General features: G+C 33.2%; 1 protein-coding gene across 1 annotated transcript; it reads left to right on the forward strand.

Annotated features, from left to right (window-relative positions):
* Positions 1 to 2,009: 2,009 nt before the first annotated feature.
* LOC120625842 lies at positions 2,010 to 15,099 on the forward strand. The gene is made up of 7 exons (XM_039893080.1): positions 2,010 to 2,830; positions 7,646 to 7,805; positions 8,889 to 8,990; positions 9,620 to 9,757; positions 10,774 to 10,857; positions 11,185 to 11,341; positions 14,886 to 15,099. Exons 1-7 carry the CDS (start codon positions 2,027 to 2,029, stop codon positions 14,959 to 14,961), a joined length of 1,521 nt encoding a protein of 506 aa, XP_039749014.1. The 5' UTR covers positions 2,010 to 2,026; the 3' UTR covers positions 14,962 to 15,099.
* The last annotated feature ends 4,505 nt before the right edge of the window (positions 15,100 to 19,604 follow it).

Below are 19,604 nucleotides of genomic sequence, written 5' to 3' on the forward strand. Positions count from 1 at the left end.
TTACACACTGATATTTATTTGTTACACGGATTGTATTGATTGTAAATATAGTTATATTAAAATACAGTACATGTGTATGTACCTACAACTGTATGCAGCTCCGTTAACCCGCAACTTAACCTGGCCTGCATCCCATTCAAATATTGATTGACGTAACTCATTGATGTGAGAACATTCATTTTGCCCATAGTTACAAATGTCATAAACTCGGAGTCTAACCTAACCTAGGATAATACTCGCAAAGTGGGCGTTATGTAAACAAAGTAATTTAGAACTTTCATTAAAAAGTATCATTACATTTTTACATCACTATCCAGTATTAAATTAATGTGTATCTCGTTTAAATTGTAAGTATATTTATAAAGTATTTACGTAAGATTGTTGACGGCATGATCAATTAATATTATAACGTTTTTCATTAAAATTGCAATTTACATTGACCTGAGTAAAATGCATACTTGTAAAATGAACTTTTACTAGAAAATTTTCATTGTCGCTATAAAATGTATATAGGCAAAAAATTTAATCGTAGATATCCCCTGACGGTCCCCAAATACTTTAAGCTCATTTAGTTATTTTTCTTATTAACATAATTATCGCATTTATAAAATTATTACGTAATGAGTATTTCATACAAATGTTGGAAAATGATTTAGCATGTTTATGTTACGTAAATACAAAGTTATTTAACATGAAAACTTTCGAATTGATTTAATTTACGTTTATATTATTAATCCTTTAAACTTGAGGAGGGGATAAAAAACATACGTAGGTTAATAATAGAAAGATGGGTAAAAAAAATTATACAATTTATTCCTAAACTCAAAAAATGGTTACTGTTAATGAATTTTTACAACAAAATGACATTTGTTACATTTGACCTATTACTTTTAATATTCATGATTAAAATTTTACTATTTTATTAAATTTTCCTGTAAAATTCTTTGCATGATGCTTAGATTTTACGCGCCATGTACCTATTTTTTTTATATATACTTAGCTTTTAAAGGTGTATTTTGCAAATAAAGATATTATATTCTAACAAAAATGGTAAGACTAACGAAGTTATTATACTTTTACTGTCGCTTGAGAACAAACCAGTCTGTGAATTCCGAGTTTTAGTTATTTATTTGACTGTGAAACTGTTAAGTATTAAAATTAATTGTTTATTTTTTATTTGTTTGATTTTATTTCCTATTCAATTTAAGAAAATTTGCTTAAAATGAATGTGGAAATAAGAGTTTCCTTCTAAGATTTGCTAGTTTCCTCATTAGGGTGACCCTTGGCGATGGATATCGCACAAAAAATTTCATCCTCACCAAGAGATACTGCATTGGTGGCTACTCCTACAGAGATTCATGAGCGACTGTAATTAATTCAAGCAGGTGACCCAATTACTTATTTTCCAGAAACTCATATTAAGAAAAAAGCTAAAGCTAATGATCATGGATAGTCCTAAATATGTTTAATGAACAAACAAATTTACATTACTGACACAAATGATATATTGGAAACTTGGATCTGCACAACGAATTAATAAAATTAAATTGAGATTTTAACAAAAACATTAATTATGAAAATACAAAACAAAGAATTAAGGTAAATATATACCTATATATATTTATAATCTAATCTTTATAGGTGCACATAATATGATCCCTGTACCTAGTTGAACATAATAAATCTTTGTGATATGCTATCAAAGATGTCCCTAATAGTTTGCGTTACTTTAGCAGCACATTGTGTAAGAAGCTTGCTACTTTATCAAACACTTAATCCTTCGATTTCACAATTTATAAGTAAATAATAAAACCATAAAGAGATTAATCAATCCTCGAGATAGATATGCGCAGTGCACTTAGTGAACCTGTTGTGTGAAGCTGGAATTATAGTTGTAAGAAATGACAGTTAAATAACGAAATAACTGAGATACTACAGTAGAACAGGTAAACCTTATACTATGGCTGTAGAAAAAAATTGTCATGAAGATAGAACGAAAAACTTTAAAGAAAATGCTGCTCTAGAAATGCATAGTATCAAAAATGGGAAGGAAGAATATAAAGAAACAGACCCTTTACGAGAAGACGTTGAAAGAAAAGAGAAAATAATTCAAAGGACATACAAAGAAACTTGCTATTACGTATTGAAGAATGTGACAGTAGAACCAACGATGTTTATTTACATAATTCCTAGTATATTAATGGTTTTAACATCTCAAAACTTAAGTATAGAGAAAGCATGTCGTGTGAATTTAAACTTTTCCTCAGAAATCTGTGATGCATTAAGAGAACAGACTTTAGGGGAACAGAATGAATACGAAAGGGATGTACAGCAACTTGTAGCTAAAGCTATGTCTTGGAAAACTTACATCACAGCAACGCTACCCTGTATTCTGGCCCTCTTCATCGGATCTTGGTCTGATATAACTGGTCATAGAAAATGTTTTATTATGTTACCAATTACTGGTCAGATTTTGGTATGCGTCAATGGTTTTATAAATACTTACTTTTTAACCCAACTCAATTTAGAAGTGTTAGTATTTTCCGAAGCAATACTCGATGGATTAACTGGATCCTGGTGTGTTTGTCTCCTAACCTTATTTGCATATATTAGTGCAGCAACGTCTGATGACAATAGAACATTCCGAATGGGATTGGTCAGTTTAAGCTTAACGGTTGGCTTTCCTATAGGAATGGGTATTAGTGGCATACTGTTGAAAAGAGTTGGGTTTTATGGATGTTATGGTATAAGTGGAGGCTTTCACTTTATTAATTTGCTACATACTATTTTTATTCTGAAGGATCCAAAGCGCAATGCTGAGCAGAAAATGGTAAGTCTCTACTGAATTTTACTCTTATGTTAACTTCTCTTATATTAAATAATAGCATGCAAGAGTCATCAAATCAATTGAGACAAAGTTACTGTTTGAAGTATTGTTACTAACAGAAAAAACTACTTGACTCTAACTTAACACTGGCTCAAAATTTGTTGATTAATGGCTATCCATAAACGTGGATGTTTTTTTTTCAGTTAGGTTTACGTTAATCCTTGAGCTTCAAGCGATTTAACATTATTAGCTATGTGTCTAAACTATGTCTCTAAATAACATTCTGTCACACTGTGGCACGGTTTAAGGGGGTTAAATCCTTTTAATTTTATATTATTGTTATATAAAACTGTCTTATTTAAAATAAATAGGCATATCGCTAAAGGATTTGATTAATCTAACTACGAGTACATATATTTCTGCAGTACATAATGTTCACGTCTAATGAAACATTTAGTCATCTATCTGGCTGCACAAATAACATCATAATATTATTACCTGAAATAAAACCTTATAACACCTGAAATATTATTTGTAAAAAACCATTTACAAATAATATTTCAGGTGTATCTGAAATAAATTTGTGGGATTGAGTATATGCTTTATAATATCATTCCTAAGGTAGTGTTTTACCTATCAATGCATATGTTTAAACAATGCGTTAAAATACATTTAATAAATCATGGTGACTATACGATTCACGAATTTCTTAAAGATAAGGGTGCTTGGAAGCAGGCTCCACTCTCATGTCTCACAAGATAGAAAACTCCAAGGTTTGTAAACTGTAAAATCTTCTCGTAGAATCAGCCTACCTATGTATATCCAAACCGGTGGTAGAGACACACAAACAGACTTGACGTTTCAAAAGTGTTTATAAACTAGGCCTACTTAAAATAAATGTTTTTATTTTTTTGATAATGCTGGTATAGATATCCAAGTATTTTAAATTATCAATTCAAAGTCGACCCAGTTATGAAAATTCGTTTCCGCTCATAATCACATTTTAATTTAATCAGATATTAGATAATTTACTTGAGATACGTAGGAATGATTAAGCTACTTTAAATGTAGATTAAAGTCTTAATCAACTAACCATTCATCCATCCATCCACAACCATGAACAAAATTAAAAGGTAGAATATTAATTAGTGAAATTGCATTTACATTTCTGCATTGTTTTTGCATTTCATAGCCAGATTATTGGGTAAGACTATTTAACGAATTTATGTCAGCCTAAGCAATATTTGATTGAAAAAAAAAACATATTTAATAATATTAAATAAAACACAACTATAGAGATAGCCTAGCAGCATAAGTAATTTTTCTGATTTCAAAGAAAGGAGAAATCTAAAAAGTATTCTGTTGACAAAATAAATACCATTTTAGTGCGTCAAACTAGCTCCGACTGTAATAATCATTTTTTTACTAGTTTGCTCCTTAAAATTTAATGTCTTTCCGGATAACAAATACTCAGTGCACTAAATTATATTTTTTAGTGAGAGCCTAAAATGCTAAAAAGATACACCGGATTATTTGGCCTGGTGTGTAACATGTATTCATTTTCAATAAACCCTTTAAAAATAATTTAGGCCAAAAATACAACAAACAATCTTAGTTCAGCTGGCTACTTACGAGTTAATAATTGGGTAAAATAACCGTTGTCTATTCTAGTTAGGCACCGCCATAGGTATGCACAATACCTGACAATTTATGGTCCGATCCGGGAATCGAACTAAGGACTTCGTGTACCTCAGTTGAACGTGCACTTGACCAACGAGACAGTTTGGTGCTGGGTTTCTACAACTGTAATATTTAACAATCTTACCTTTTATCTAACTCTTTAGCTGTTAATACTAACATATTACACAAGACCGATAGATAAAATCAATGTTATCAATAGTAATTTGGCATCACCTATCTCAATTCATTATTCTTTCAAGTTAAATGGCTGTGCAAAGACCACTGCACTTTTAGTTATTAAAATAATAATAATGTATAACCATAAATAATAATAATAATAAATAATCAGCCGAATTATAAAAAAAATCAACGCTTATAAAATAACCGGGAATAAAAATGACCACAGAGTTAAATAATCGCATAACCACGGAAGCAAATCAAGACTTAGCAGAAACTGATCCATTACAAGGGGATAATGAGGAAGATGAAAAAGAAACGAAGAGAACATGCAAAGAAACGTGCCTCTATATACTGAAAAATGTAACAGTGGAGCCCTCGATGTTTCTTTTTGTACTTGGAATCATCATATCCATATTGACATCACAAAATCTGAATATAGAGAAAGCGTGTCGTATCAATTTAAATTTTACCACGGAAATATGTGATGCACTCAGAGCACAAACATTAGGTGAACAAAATGAATACGAGAGAGCTGTACAGCACCTTGTCGCTCAAGCTATGGCTTGGAGGACTTACGTTACAGCATCAGTTCCTTGCATTCTAGCATTATTCATCGGATCGTGGTCAGATAGAACTGGGCATAGAATTTTTTTTGCTGGCTACGCTGTCACTGGACAGTTTCTGAACTGTGTAAACGGGGTTATAAACACGTACTTTTTGATGCAGACTAGATTGGAAATTTTTGTGATGAGTGAGGCTATCATAGATGGTCTATCTGGATCTTGGTGTGTTACATTTCTAACATTGTATTCCTATATAAGTGCCATTACCACTGATAAAGAGAGGACTTTTCGTATGGGACTACTCAATTTTAGTCTCACGGTAGGGTTTCCCATTGGAATGGGAATTAGTGGTATACTGTTGAAAACAATTGGGTTTTACGGATGCTACAGTCTTTCTGGGGCATTGCATATTATCAATTTGCTATATATTATTTTCTGTGTTAAAGACGCCAAACGTACTCTGGAACAAAAAATGGTAAGTTATTGAAAATAGTTTTTGGTGACGTTTTCGACTGGTAACTCAAAAGCTTATTTTGCTGAATAGCTTGGTATAAATCAAGTAGGCAATCACTAATGCATTTAACTATTGGTTCAAATTCAAATTCAAAAGAGTTGTATTCATGTAGACCTATCACAGGCACTTATGAAGCGTTCATACATATATAATTATCATTATTTTGAGGTGATGGTGATAATAACATTCGTTAACTCAAAACTGAATCTAGTTATTGCTCTTAATAAGTAATTATGAACATTCAATAAAACTGTGAAGCCCATAAAGTAATCAACAGTAAAGAGATGAGTAGCAAATTTAAGGAAATTAGACTTATTTTGAGTAAAAACTATACGTTTGGAATTTGGTTTACTGGCAGTGAATTCATTTAAGCCTTTACGCTGTTGGAGTTTTATGATAACGCCTATCTTTTAATTATGATTGCCTTAAAACTTATCGATAAAAGACAAGTATCTTGATTTTGTATTAGAAGTAGATCACCTTTTCATTGTTTTTAAATGTTTAAGAAACGCTATAGTTAATAAATATTGACGATTTGGGAGAAACGAAAAAACAAATAAGCTAATGGTGTAAAATGATTACTATTAAAAGCAAAATAGTTATCATTTTACAACATTGAATAATACAAATATTATGTATTATTCAATGGTTGTACAAAAACACACGGTAATTAGATAAAGAAGCAAAAGCCGACTTCATATCAATATGTCGATCGAAGCCCAAACATTTCAAATTAAGAAAAAAATATTTAAAATACTACATTAATATTTCAAAATGGGTTGGCAAACAAACCATTGTTAGCAGCATTTTCCACTTCGGTATAGAAGGAAAGTTAAAGTTAAAAAATGTTGACCTTGAATTTGAAAAATATTTTTCCATCGTGGAATAAAGGTATCTTATCTAGGATCTCATAATACAATTAATATTTCATGAAGAATTAACTATCATTCGTTAAAATGAAATTCCGATCCTACTCATGGTGACTTGCACTTGACAAGTGCCTATAAAATACTTTATTGCTGAATCATGACCAGTATAATTTAAGGTAGGTATCGAAATATTTTAACTCGTTCATCTGTATGAAACTATTTCTCTAAATAACTTTATTTTTTATCTCTCTAATGAGTATACAATAAACAACATTATTAATTTCGCAAGTCGCAGTCGATATAAGCGGGAGGTCACGGGTGCGATCTTCGGCAGCGACATTTTGGGAATTTCTAATTCTGTATTTGAAATCCTCTCCAGACCTAGTACTATTAAGGGTATATGTTGTGTATATTGTGTATAAGGATATACGTACTGTTTCATGGAAATGTCAGCGATTTTATAATTTATTAGATTTTAACGGAAATATATATTTTCTAGATTTAAGCCGAAACATTAATTAGTGGTTGCTTTTGAAAAATCTGCTCTGTATATTAGTTGTGATTATATCGACATGCAGCAGGCAAGAAACATTGCTCTTTTCCAACAATAACTATTCTCTCTAGTGACAGTTGAAACGGGAACGCACTTCTTTTAAGAAACCTTGTCATTAAAAAATCACCAATTGTATAGTAACCACGATGTAATAATTTTAATGAGAAACATCTATTGGCATCACGGCAAACGGCATGACGCTCTTTAATACCATTAGCCCTTTCAATGCCACCACTTTAATAGTAATTGTAAATAATGTTATTTAATTAAAAAATTAAGTAGATAACGTAAGTGATATAAATATAATTTACCTAAAAGGTATTTTTAAAGTCTACTATCACCTTCCGATGTTTCACAACTGCCAAAGAGGGCCAACTTTTTTTTTAAATAGTTATTTAGGATATTTATTTAGAATGAATGAATAGGAAGAAACCCACAGAATTTTTGTCCTTATTTCAGCATGACAAAAAAGGAGTTCTTCACTTCTTCCGTACGTTCTTTGATTTGAAAAACATTAAAGAAACTCTCGCAGTTGTGTTTAAACAGGGTCCAAACAATAGACGAATGAGGATATGCGTGATGCTATTGGTTGTTAGTATTTTATTCGGACCTATGCATGGTAAGAATTAGCTTATTTTTATAATAACTACATGTATTTTTTGCACACACAAAGCTAATTTTTTGAAAGACAATATTTAACATATAACCACCTATCTCAATTCATAATATAAAACATGATCATCTACAGATATAAATGGTAACTACAGATTAAAAAAATCATATATTTGTACAAGCATAACTTCTTAGTTTATGTTAAAAGCAATAAAAATTATAATCTTTGCTTCTAAATTTTTTTTATTTTTTTATTTTAATATACTTTGCTATTATGTAGGTACATGAGACCATGTCAGGGTAGGAGGGCCCTTGGAAGTTTGCCACCCAAATAATGACAGGCCTAAGAAGGTGGCGTGCCGTGTAGTGTACGCCTCTCTGGAGGATTTGGCTGGCCTGATGCCAGTGATGGTAGGACCCGCCACGCACTGGGGGGTCAAAACCTTGGCGAGAGTGCGGTGAATACGCAAGTGAACACCGTGCTCTCACTTATAGGGCTATCGAGGGACACACAGAGTTTTTAGTGGGTGCAAGTCCCACATAACTACTCCGTTTCCCCAACGGAGTGGTATGCGTCAGGCATTTTCTCTGTATAAAAAAATTAAAAAAAAATAAAAAAAAGGGTAGGAGGGCCCTTTGGGTATAATGAAGCTTCATTGTGGCCCCACTGGATTTCGAATATGTACCCAGACACGATAAAAATTTCAAAGAGTAAGCAATGCATCCTTACAAATTAACTTTTTATCAAAGAAAAGCAACCGGGAACCGTTCCCACGGGATAAAGCCATGCTCGAGTTTGCGCAATATTGATAATAAATCAATGAGCGAATCAAAATTAAGCAATATAACGAACAAAAAAAAATTAACGTTTTCTTATTATTTTGGCAAATCGAAAATCTTGCTTATTAATCTATTTAACAGATTATTATTGAATTTTACATCAGGTTTAACTTACATTTATTCGTTTCATAAACAATCTAGACCGAAATCGAAATTATAATTTTGCTTTAATTTCACCTTAACATTTGTAGTTAAACGAATATTATATTAATACCTTGTAGTTTTTTCAACAGTTACATTTTGATTTCAGGTGAACTGTCCGTAATGTACATATCAACTAGATATAGGTTTAATTGGGATGAAGTTAGATTCAGCATATTTCAAGCGTACAACTTCGTTACACATACTATTGGTAAGCTATAGTTCACCATCTATATTATGATTCCTTTAAATAAATGTCCTATCTTCCCTTTGCACTTAAACCTTTGAAAATTTAAATAATAAGTTGAATTAACCCTCAATTAATATCAACTTATATATAGGTATAAAAAACAAAGTCTGAGATGTTTCTAGAGTTTTCCTCGTGTTACTATAAACATAAACCAAACAAAAGCGGCTAATCTGTGATCACAATCGTCGTGTCGGTTTTTGCACCCTGTTTGCAAACCAATCAAGACTCGCTCAAACCAGTGTGTCTTCTGATTTGTTATACGTCACCGCGTACAAGGGTTAGACGTCTTGCTTCGTGTTAAAACTAAAGAGTTAGAGTCATCATAAACCTAACAATGAGTAGCGTGCATGATATAAAGTGAAGAAAATCTCTAGAGAGTCTACTGCTGGACTAAAGGCCTTCCAACGGAAGAGTTTGTTCATAAACACCATGCCAGGGTTGATGGGTTGGTGATAGCAGATGGTTTTCCGTTATATTCCCTCAGTCACCTCGCACGACACCCGCAAAGAGAAGTGACGGTGACAACTGTATTCTGATCTGCCGTCACAACAAATTGCCGTGATTATTGTGCAAAAATAATTAAATTCCAGGAACAATCTTCTCGATATCGGTGTTCAGTAAATACCTGCAATGGCACGACTCTGTGCTGGGCATCATATCCACAGTCAGCAAAATAGCAGCTTCATTTGTTTATTGTTTTGCACCGAACGAAAGGATATTCTTCATTGGTAAGTAGTTTTCTTTCCAACCGCAACGCAAAATGGAGATAATAAGACTTTATTTGTATTAGAAGATATTGGATAGAAGCAGGCGTTACTTTGCGGAAATTCATAATATACTTATTATAAAGTTAAGCTTCATTAGCTGGACTCCGCGAAAAGCAGGAGAATCTTTATGGTGTAATTAATAATTTCTTTAATCCTTATACTCCACACCAAAAAGATCTTTAGCAATGTACCCTCTACGCACGTGCGCCAGTCAGAAAGGCGTAGTTGTCTGTGTTATTACAGGCACATATAGTTTAACAACTACGCCTCAGGTTGACGGACTCAAGTTGGCACTCTTGAGGAAGTTTAGACAGCCGACTGGCGCAGTGGGCAGCGAACCTGCTTTCTGAGTCGTTGCCGTGGGTTCGATTCCCGCAACTGGAAAATGTTTTTGTGATGAACATGAATGTTTTTCAGTGTCTGGGTGTTTATCTGTATATTATAAGTAATTATGTCTATTGTATTCATAGAAATATTAATCAACTATCTTAGTACCCATAACACAAGCTACGCTTACTTTGGGGCTATGAGGTGATGTGTGTAATGTGGTAGTATATTTATATTTATTTATTATTTATTACAGTCTCTCTTGCAGGGATGCAAGGAAGACTAGGTACTGCGAAGCATTTTTCTGTTTATAGGTGACGGTTTTTCAACAATTTGCACTCTTTGTAGATATAAAGAGCATTTTGTGCGTCTTTTAAACTTCAATGGAATACAATATCTGGAACCAAATTCTTGGATATATTTTTCGTCTTTATCCCACAAGATTGGACAGCAATCATGTTTTGAATGCTCAACTCCTGTGCAGATTTTGGTGGATATTTTTAATAATGTGGCTTAACTTTAAAAAGAACACAACAAGAATGGTTCTTGGCCGCTGTTTGTTTACGATTTCTATATTGATTTGGTTAGATTCGATTTCTTTACTAACCTTGACTTTAATAACGATTCAACCCAATTTTTATCTCTTTCAGCACCTCTAGTTGACATTTTAAATGGAACGTCGTTGCTGGCCATGAGATCTATAGTCTCAAAATTAGTGCTACCGACTGAATTTGGTAAGTTTACGCGCCCAACCTCTTATCATTTTAAAACATGGTAGAAATTTACCTTTTCCTGTAGCTAAGCTATTAATATCATCGCTTAAAATGGCTTATTTTAAAATTAAATTCAAAATTAATTTACAGTTTCATATCCATTAAAAGCACTTTTCAAACGTCCAGTATATATATATATATATATATATAGGTTTATATATATATATATATATACAGGGTGTATACCTGTGCCACCCCTAACAGCTTAAAACACCCTTAAAATATTGAACTACCAGATAAAGCTAGCAGTAACTTTAAGTGGTCTAAAATAAACAATTGTATTTTCAGGCAAAGTAAACTCTATTTTCGCCCTCACCGAGAACCTCATGCCTCTAGTTTACGTCCCTCTATACACGCAGGTGTATGTGGCCACTATGGAGGTTTTACCGGGGGCTGTATTCCTAATGGGGGCTGCGATGACGTTACCAGCTGTTGTCATTTTCATGTAAGTAAACCTTCGATCAATAATAATCTCCTGCATAGTACAAAACAATATCGCTTGCGCATTTATTAAATAACTAGCTGTTGCCCGCGACTTCGTCTGCGTTTAATTTTGTTTTTTGATGTGGCATTAATTTTAGTTGTAGATCTAAAAAAATTAAAGTATTCAGTATCGCTAGCCTTATATGAGGGGTTTGCTGTAGTTCGCTGAGGAGTTCTGTCCTCTATCTCAAACCACAGTATGGGCAAAATTAAACACATTATAACCTCTATAGTACAAAAATAATTATTTAAATCGGTTATAATTTGTCGGAGTTATGGTGTAAAATTGTCAAACACTCATCCCCTCTCCCAAAGGAACCGAGCGTAATGTTGGGATAAAAAGTATCCTATATTACTTCTAACACTTCCAAGAATATGTGTACACAGTTTCATGAGGATCGGTTAAGTAGTTTTTGCGTGAAAGCGTAAGAAACAAACTTACATTGTCATTTATTATATTAGTCATTAGGGGGGATCGCCATGCTTATTTCTGCCGCTAAGCAGCATTGTTGCAATGCTGTGTTCCGGTCTGAAGGGCGTGGTTGCCGGTGTGATTAAAGGCACAGTAGGCTTAACACCTACGGCTCCAATTGATGGACACAAGGCGGCATGTAGCAGTACGTGCTCCTTGCATACCCTGTTTTTGAAGAGTTGCTCAGTTATCAGGCGAAGGTTTTCCACCTACAATCAGGTGGACCATCTTCTTGGTCTTTTCATTTATCTATCATTTACTCTTTTACATTTTTTTTTAATTCTTAACAATGCTTAAAAATGAAATAAAAAACAATATTAAAAATTTATAAAAAAAAAACATTCACCCGCCGCTTACGGGGCTTTTGAATGCCCATGCAACCGGCGGTCAGGGCTCCAGAGTTAGGAACCTCCTCACAATACGCGCCGTTTCAAGGACTACTGCCTTCTGTATCCGACCCTTGATCCAACAACCAAGCGAAAGCTTCTTAAGATGTTGGTCGAAGCTTTTAATTATTATTAAAAGAACCTATAAAAATAGAACCTATTTTGTTATCTGCATCACTGTTATGCAGAAGATAATCATGTTCATTGATCGAAAAGAAATCATCTTTCATATATATCAGGAGCGAATCGATGATTTGTACGCCATTATAAGAAAAAAGACGACTTCCCTCCTGACAAGGTTGCGGTCAAGCTCGAACAGTATCCTGAATATGTTAGCGGGAAAGTTTGATTCACCTATCTTGCAACACTTCATGTCGGTGCTTGTACGGTGAAGCAAACTGTCCTATAATATAATATATTTCTATAATATAATTAATTAATACTAACATAGTCGTTTAAGTTGTATTACTAACAAAGGTGGGCCTTAGTTGTCTTAATAAAGAGATTATCATTATTATTATTATTATTAATAGGGATTTAATTAATTAATTATTAATTAATTAATTAATATTATAAATGTGAATGTAAGTTTGTTTGTTACGCTTTCACGCAAAAACTACTAAACCGATCCTCATGAAACTTTGTACACATATTTTTGGAAGTGTAAGAAGTAATATAGGATACTTTTTATCCAACATTAAGCTCGGTTCCTTTGGGAGAGGGGATGAAAGTGTTTGACGATTTTATACCATAACTCCGACAAATTATAACCGATTTAAATAATTATTTTTGTACTATAGAGGTTATAATATGTGGTTAATTTTTCCCAAACTGTGTTTGAACATAGAGGACAGAACTCCTCAGCGGACAGCAGCAAGCCCCTCATTTAAGGCTTAGCGATACTGAATACTTTAATTTTTTTTATATTTACAACTAAATTTAATGCCACATCAATAAACAAAATCAAATACAGACGAAGTCGCGGGCAACAGCTAGTATAATATAATTCTATAATATAATTAATTAACACTAACATAGTCGTTTAAGTTGTATTACTAACAAAGGTTAGTTGTCTTAATAAAGAGATTATTATTATTATTATTATTATTATTATTATTATTATTATATATATATATATGAACTGTTTCATATATGCTCTGAACTCATCGTCATTATCATCATATCAACCCATTACCGGCCCACTACAGGGCACGGGACTCCCACACGTGAGAAGGGCTTAGGCCGTAGTCCACCACGCTGGCCCAGCGCGGATTGGTGAACTATAAATGTTTGTCGGTGTGTCCTTCCCTACCTTCACGCCTTAACTCAACAACCAATCAACTTGAATTTTGGCATAGAGTATATGAAAAGATGGAAAGTAACATAGCCCACATTGAATGCCAGGAAAACAAACGATTCTTACGGGATTTGTAAAAAACCGTAGACGAAAAACGGGCCAAGAATTAGTATTTTGATAATGGCTAGTAAGTGCAACAGTTAGTGAAATCATAAAGACACTTTTCAACAAAAGTGCGGCAAAAGAAGAAAAGCAAACTCAATATGTTTCATCAGAATCATAACCAACGACTGCTACTTTTTTCAGTCCGAGCTAAAATATCTCTAGGCAATATAAAAAAAGCGTCCAGCGTTATCAGTTTCATCGAACATTTTTAGCTTAGTAAAAAAAATATGCAGTTTTGAAACATTTGATCAGTTTCAAATTGTTTCGCTAAAATGACTGAACAGTGATTGATACCGCGAAGCTCGTTAATGGATATTTCTGTAATGATTACTTTTATTTCATTGTTTTATCAATGAAATCATGCTCGTGAATATTTGCGCGATGCGAATAAAATTTTATGTTTCTACTTTTATTGCTTTTTGGACGCTAAGCACGAACACATTGGCTTTTTCACTAGAAAACTAACGAAAATAGACTACCAATTTGTGAGTGAAATCTTATTTTTCACTGACATTTATTGAAGACTGACAGCGCATATAAATAAGTCTGTTCATAGTTATATTACCCAGATTTTACCTCTAGCTTTCAAGTTAATTAATTTATTTATTAGGTATTTATTTATTTATTGTTGTTTAACTCGAACGGATTTAAAATTAATAAAAGCGACTACTTAAATGAATTCATTGCAATACTATATAAAATAAAATATTTTGGAAAACTTGACTAATTAAATTAATGTTCTTATGACTATATACTATGCTAGAGACTCGCCCCGGGTATTATAAAATAGCAAAAAAAAAAAGAGTGGAATAACTGCGTTTAATGGTTGGTTAGGTTTTGTTTTCAGCTTTTTAGGTAACCCTTAAAGTTTAGCTTACGAAGCACCTGTTAATTTATTTCGGCGACTTTGTTGTAAAATATTGTTAGTTTCTAATAATAAAAAAATTTATTATACTTATATGTAAACTATCCGTGAAAAATTATTTCAATGATGTTGAAAACCGCAGTAAATCCGTGGCTTGGTTGAGAAATTTCGCATAATTCGATTCTATAATCATCTATAAAAATGATTCCCAAAAGCTGCTGGCATTTTTTTAATCAACCAAAAATGGCATTTTTACAACAAACCCAAAAACAATTGCTAAAAACGAACACGTACATGATATTTTACATTAATTTTTTTCAGTTGGCTGTTTTGGGAACACAGAAGAAACCAAAGGATATTAAAAAAGCAAAATGGTGTCGAATTAAAGGAACACTAGAATAATTTACCGAAAAAAAAAAGACTGGAAAAAATATCAGAAAACGAAATAGGTGCATAATTTTCAGCACAAAGGAATAAAACAGGTTCCATGAAAAATGTTATACGAATTGATTGAAAATGTACAAAGGGGTTTTATGGCCGCAGCCCAAATATATTTTTAATTTTATTTCTGATAGTAAAACTTTATAAACTTTTATAGTTTTATAATAAAACATTTGCTTCAAAAGATGTGGTTTTGTTCGAGTTTCTTCTCTTCCTTCTTCTTGCTCGTTACACTCTTGTCAGGGTAATATATATATTTATTTCTGAATTTGCTCTGGTTTGGTCTGCTGGGAGAATATGACCGTGACTAGTAACTACGCAACCGACAAAGCCGTGCCGCTAAACGATTCAGTGTTCCGGTACGATGTCGCGTAGAAACCGATATGTACCCAGTTGTAGTAGATTATGAGTTTAATATAACTGCCATTCTCCTAACTGGTAACCCTGCCACATCTCTTAACAAGTAAGATTGCAATAAAAGGCTACCTTATAGCTAAATAAAAAGATAAATAAATATACTACGACAATACACACATCGTCATATAACCCCAAAAGTAAGCGTATCTTGTATTATGGGTACTAAGATGCCTGTTGAATATTTTTATGAATAATATACACAAATACTTATAATATGCATATAGCAAGATGTATATCAAATTAAGCTTAATTTTCCGCAAAAAAAAGCCTGCTTCTATCCAATATGAACGACGTCGTCATGAATGACGCTGTGTGGAGTAGGTACATGTGTCGCTTTACGAGTATTAATTACGAGCCACTTCTGTTTGCTGACAGCCTAGTACATTTACTTTCAGCCTTTTCAGTAAATGTACTACTTTGGTTATTTAAAATTCAAATAAAAGTCCTTGACAGCAATCTCACCTGGTGGTAAGTGATGTTGCAGTCTAAGATGGTAGAGAGCTGCCAGAGGGGTAACCTGGCAGGGATAAAGTTAATATTAGATTCATATCCCTAATCGGTGTGTATGCAGTTTTGTCCCAATACGCCTAATCGACAAATCCCTGTAGATTAAGCTTATTTAAATTAATAAGCTTCCATTTATTAAATAACTCACCAATGCGCAAAGGAGGTCCAAAAAAATAGGTCTGATGCCTTACTCTGTACAAGGTGCCCTACAGAAACATTCTCTCGCTGGGAGAAGTATAAGTTAAGTATTCGACTTCACACTAATATCCCCTAAAATTTAAAGAAGTTTTAAAGATAATGTTGACTTTAAGAATGAGAGTTCTTCCGCCTTACAAACAGTTGTACAAATCTACAATGGTTACTATTATAGTATTTTATCGGTCATCAAATAGTGGGTTTTCCTCATTTACTTTGGAGTGAAAAGAAAATATTACGAAAGATCGGGACACATTCCGTCTTATAAATTCAATTTCCCATTACGAAAATGGGAAAGACATTCGTCCAACTGGAATACGTGTGGTGTCTCAGATGATGTGCTTCTTTTGCTGTCGTCGTCAAAGTTAGGAACTACTTAATTGACTCTAAATCGGAGCAAATTTTACGTCGCCATGATTTATTAGCAAGGGCCGTGGAAATTTCCATCTTAGGTTTTCGAAATTATTTATTTTATGTATTGTTTTTAATGAATTCAAACTTGATTAGCATGTATACATGTGCAGACTAACTGTTACATCTGCGACTCTTAGCACGTAAAAATAAAGACTACTTTTTCGTACATGTCTCATAATGTAAGCAATGTTTTTGTTACTTTTAGTGTAAAGTTTATTTTCGAATAGTGAAGAAAATAATAGTCATAATATATAAATTTAAAATAAAAAAACCCCTGACTTTCAATATCGTATACAGTATTCTACTTTCAGTATTCAGGCCCTTTCATTTGATACCCATATTGAGGGAGTTTGAAAAAATAAATTTCATTTTGTGGTGGCGGCCATCTTGAATTTGAAATTTGTTGTAGATTAATTTATACTAGTCAAGCACTACGATGCAACAGACAGACACATGCATACACACATACACACAAACACACGTTTTAAAACATACTTTAGTTTAGTGACGTAATGGTTAGTTAGCACGTGTGTACATGCTCAATGTCTTTGATAACGAAAATACTTATATCTGTTATAACTAGTGTTGCCCAAATTCAGTCTTGGTCTTGCAGTCTTGGTCTTGTTCTTGCGTTTTTGCAAGACCAAGACCAAGAACAAGACCGCGTATTTTTAGCAAGACCAAGACCAAGACTGACCGTGCAAGACTTGAGCAAGAACAAGACATAGCCTGCAAGACTCTTGCGTCTTGCAGCTAGGACTTAGCGCTATTTCACGGAGTAGTTAGGTGTAACAGTTCGGTGTATAGGTAGGTAGGTACGCTTAGGAATTCTATGAGACGCAAAAAACTATATCAAAGAATATGAAAAACTGGACCTATGCGCATTACGACTAATACCATAAACATAGCGAATAAAAAAATATCTATTAAAATCAAACTGAGTGCATGCATAGTTATGTTTTAACCATCGGCACTTTGATAATGCGGCATCAAAGGTTTTGTACTTACTTCTCAAAGAAATTTGCCGCTTTTCGGAAGTACATGGTTATGATACACGCGCCGGCGGCTTCCTTTGAAATCTAAAACAATCGTTGCCGCCGCGCCGAAATCATAACATTTGACACTATTCATGCAAAATAATTTCGAATTTTAAGAGTACCTACAGGTGTTCCAAAGAATAAATAAGTTTCAGATTGGTGATTTTAGATTGGTGGAGGACGCATGAGACAGAGTATCCGATTTTATCGAAAATGGCCCGTGATTTTCTCTCAATACCTGCAACTTCAGTACCTGCTGAGAGGTTATTTTCTAAAGCATCATTAGTAATTAGAAAACATAGAAATAGGTTAAGTGATGAGTCAGCCAGATGGTTACTTTGTATTAATTCTTGGTCAAAAGAATTGATATAAAGTATCATAACCTAATGATAAAGCTGTTGATTTGTGTTGTATTTTATTTTTTATTCAAATAAATGATAAATCGTAAAACTCTTTTATTAAATTTCTTATAAGTTGAGGGTTCAATCTCTTTCTAGACAGATAAGTATTGTTCTTTAAAATACAGTCAAGTTATTGTAATTAATTTGTTTTTTTACATGTTTTAGCAAATGTAAGCTTATAAATCATAAATGTTTATTAAGAAACAGTTACTTCCATGGAAAACGACATAAGGGTCAGTTGATTTTTCGAATTTCTTATCAAATCTTCAGTTATTTATTAATCTGCTTGATCTTTACTATGGCTATGTTAATTCAAGCTCACAATGTTCCAATTCTAATACGTTTTTCTAAGATTTAAAGTAAACTTTAATAAATAGTAATAGACTAATAGGTAATTGCAAGACTTGCAAGACTCTTGCTGCAAGACCAAGACCAAGACCAAGACTGGGAGCGCAAGACCAAGACCAAGACCAAGACCAGGTGTATTGGCGCAAGACCAAGGCCAAGACTGGCTAAGTCTCGTCTTGTTCTTGCATTTGGGCAACACTAGTTATAACTTACAGCAGTAGAGTATAGCAGCAAATAAGAATGTTTGAACTGTTCGCAAACAATATCGCGACACAAAACTCATCTTATTTATTTTCTAAACTTTTATTGTACTAGTTTTTAGCATGTAATTTATTATCATCACTACAGTGGTGGACTTACTTACTTTCTATTAATTGCTAATCGTTGGCCACCTTTTATATAAAAAATATCCGATGAGTTGACAACTGTTGCTATCAAATTATGCATTTTGTATGAAGACGATGAGTCGGCAACTTGTTGGAAAACTAAGTGAATCGGGCACCAGGGAACGGGTTTCCTGACAGAATGAGTACAGTTTAGGAAGCCTTCACACCCCTTTCAGAACAATACAAAAACTCTCAGGAATGCATGTTTCCTCAAAATGATTCACCGTTAACGTAAGTGATATTGTAATCACTTTTTATATAAAAAATACCGGGATTGGTTGTAGTCACCCAAATTATACTGTGTATTTTAAAATAATAGTAAAATAAAGAATGTATAAGGTAAGTACAAACTGAAATATTTTATACATTATTTTCTAAGCAAAAAGTTCCACTATGTGACCGTCGAGATTTTAAAGTAGCCTTCGCTATCCGTCTATCCGTCCGTTTCTTTGTCAGCGAGCTGTACCCATCAAAACATAATAGGTACCAAGCGATTTAAAAGGAAGTTTTTTTTCTACATTTCCAACCACTTTCAACTTTTCAATGTACCTTCTACAATGCAGTACAAATAAAAAACATAAGGACCTGATGGAGAGACATAATTTATCACGAGATTACTCGCCATAGCAGTGATCATGTTCCACAGTCATGAGGGGCCGACTAGGGAGACCTCTGGCCATTATAGGCTATTGGTCATGATGAAACTATAAGTTCAAATACAAATTTAATTTTTTTGTTATCACCATTTCACAATAAATTAATATTAAGCTACGAAGTTAGAGCAATTCACAGCCAAGTAATCCTTAACATTATAATCGGATTTTTCTGTAACCTTGCGTTTTATATAAACTTTGAACTTATTGAGAGACGTAGTAGGTATGATACGATTTCTCA

This window comes from Pararge aegeria, chromosome 8 (genome assembly GCF_905163445.1).
Source record: "Pararge aegeria chromosome 8, ilParAegt1.1, whole genome shotgun sequence".
NCBI lineage: Eukaryota > Metazoa > Arthropoda > Insecta > Lepidoptera > Nymphalidae > Pararge > Pararge aegeria.

Coding starts and splice junctions, on each gene's coding strand:
- LOC120625842 (XM_039893080.1), top strand. CDS start 2,027: ATGCATAGTATCAAAAATGGGAAGGAAGAATATAAAGAAACAGACCCT. Junction 7,806..8,888: donor TTTATTCGGACCTATGCATG/GTAAGAATTAGC, acceptor TTTTGATTTCAG/GTGAACTGTCCGTAATGTAC. Junction 11,342..14,885: donor CCAGCTGTTGTCATTTTCAT/GTAAGTAAACCT, acceptor AATTTTTTTCAG/TTGGCTGTTTTGGGAACACA.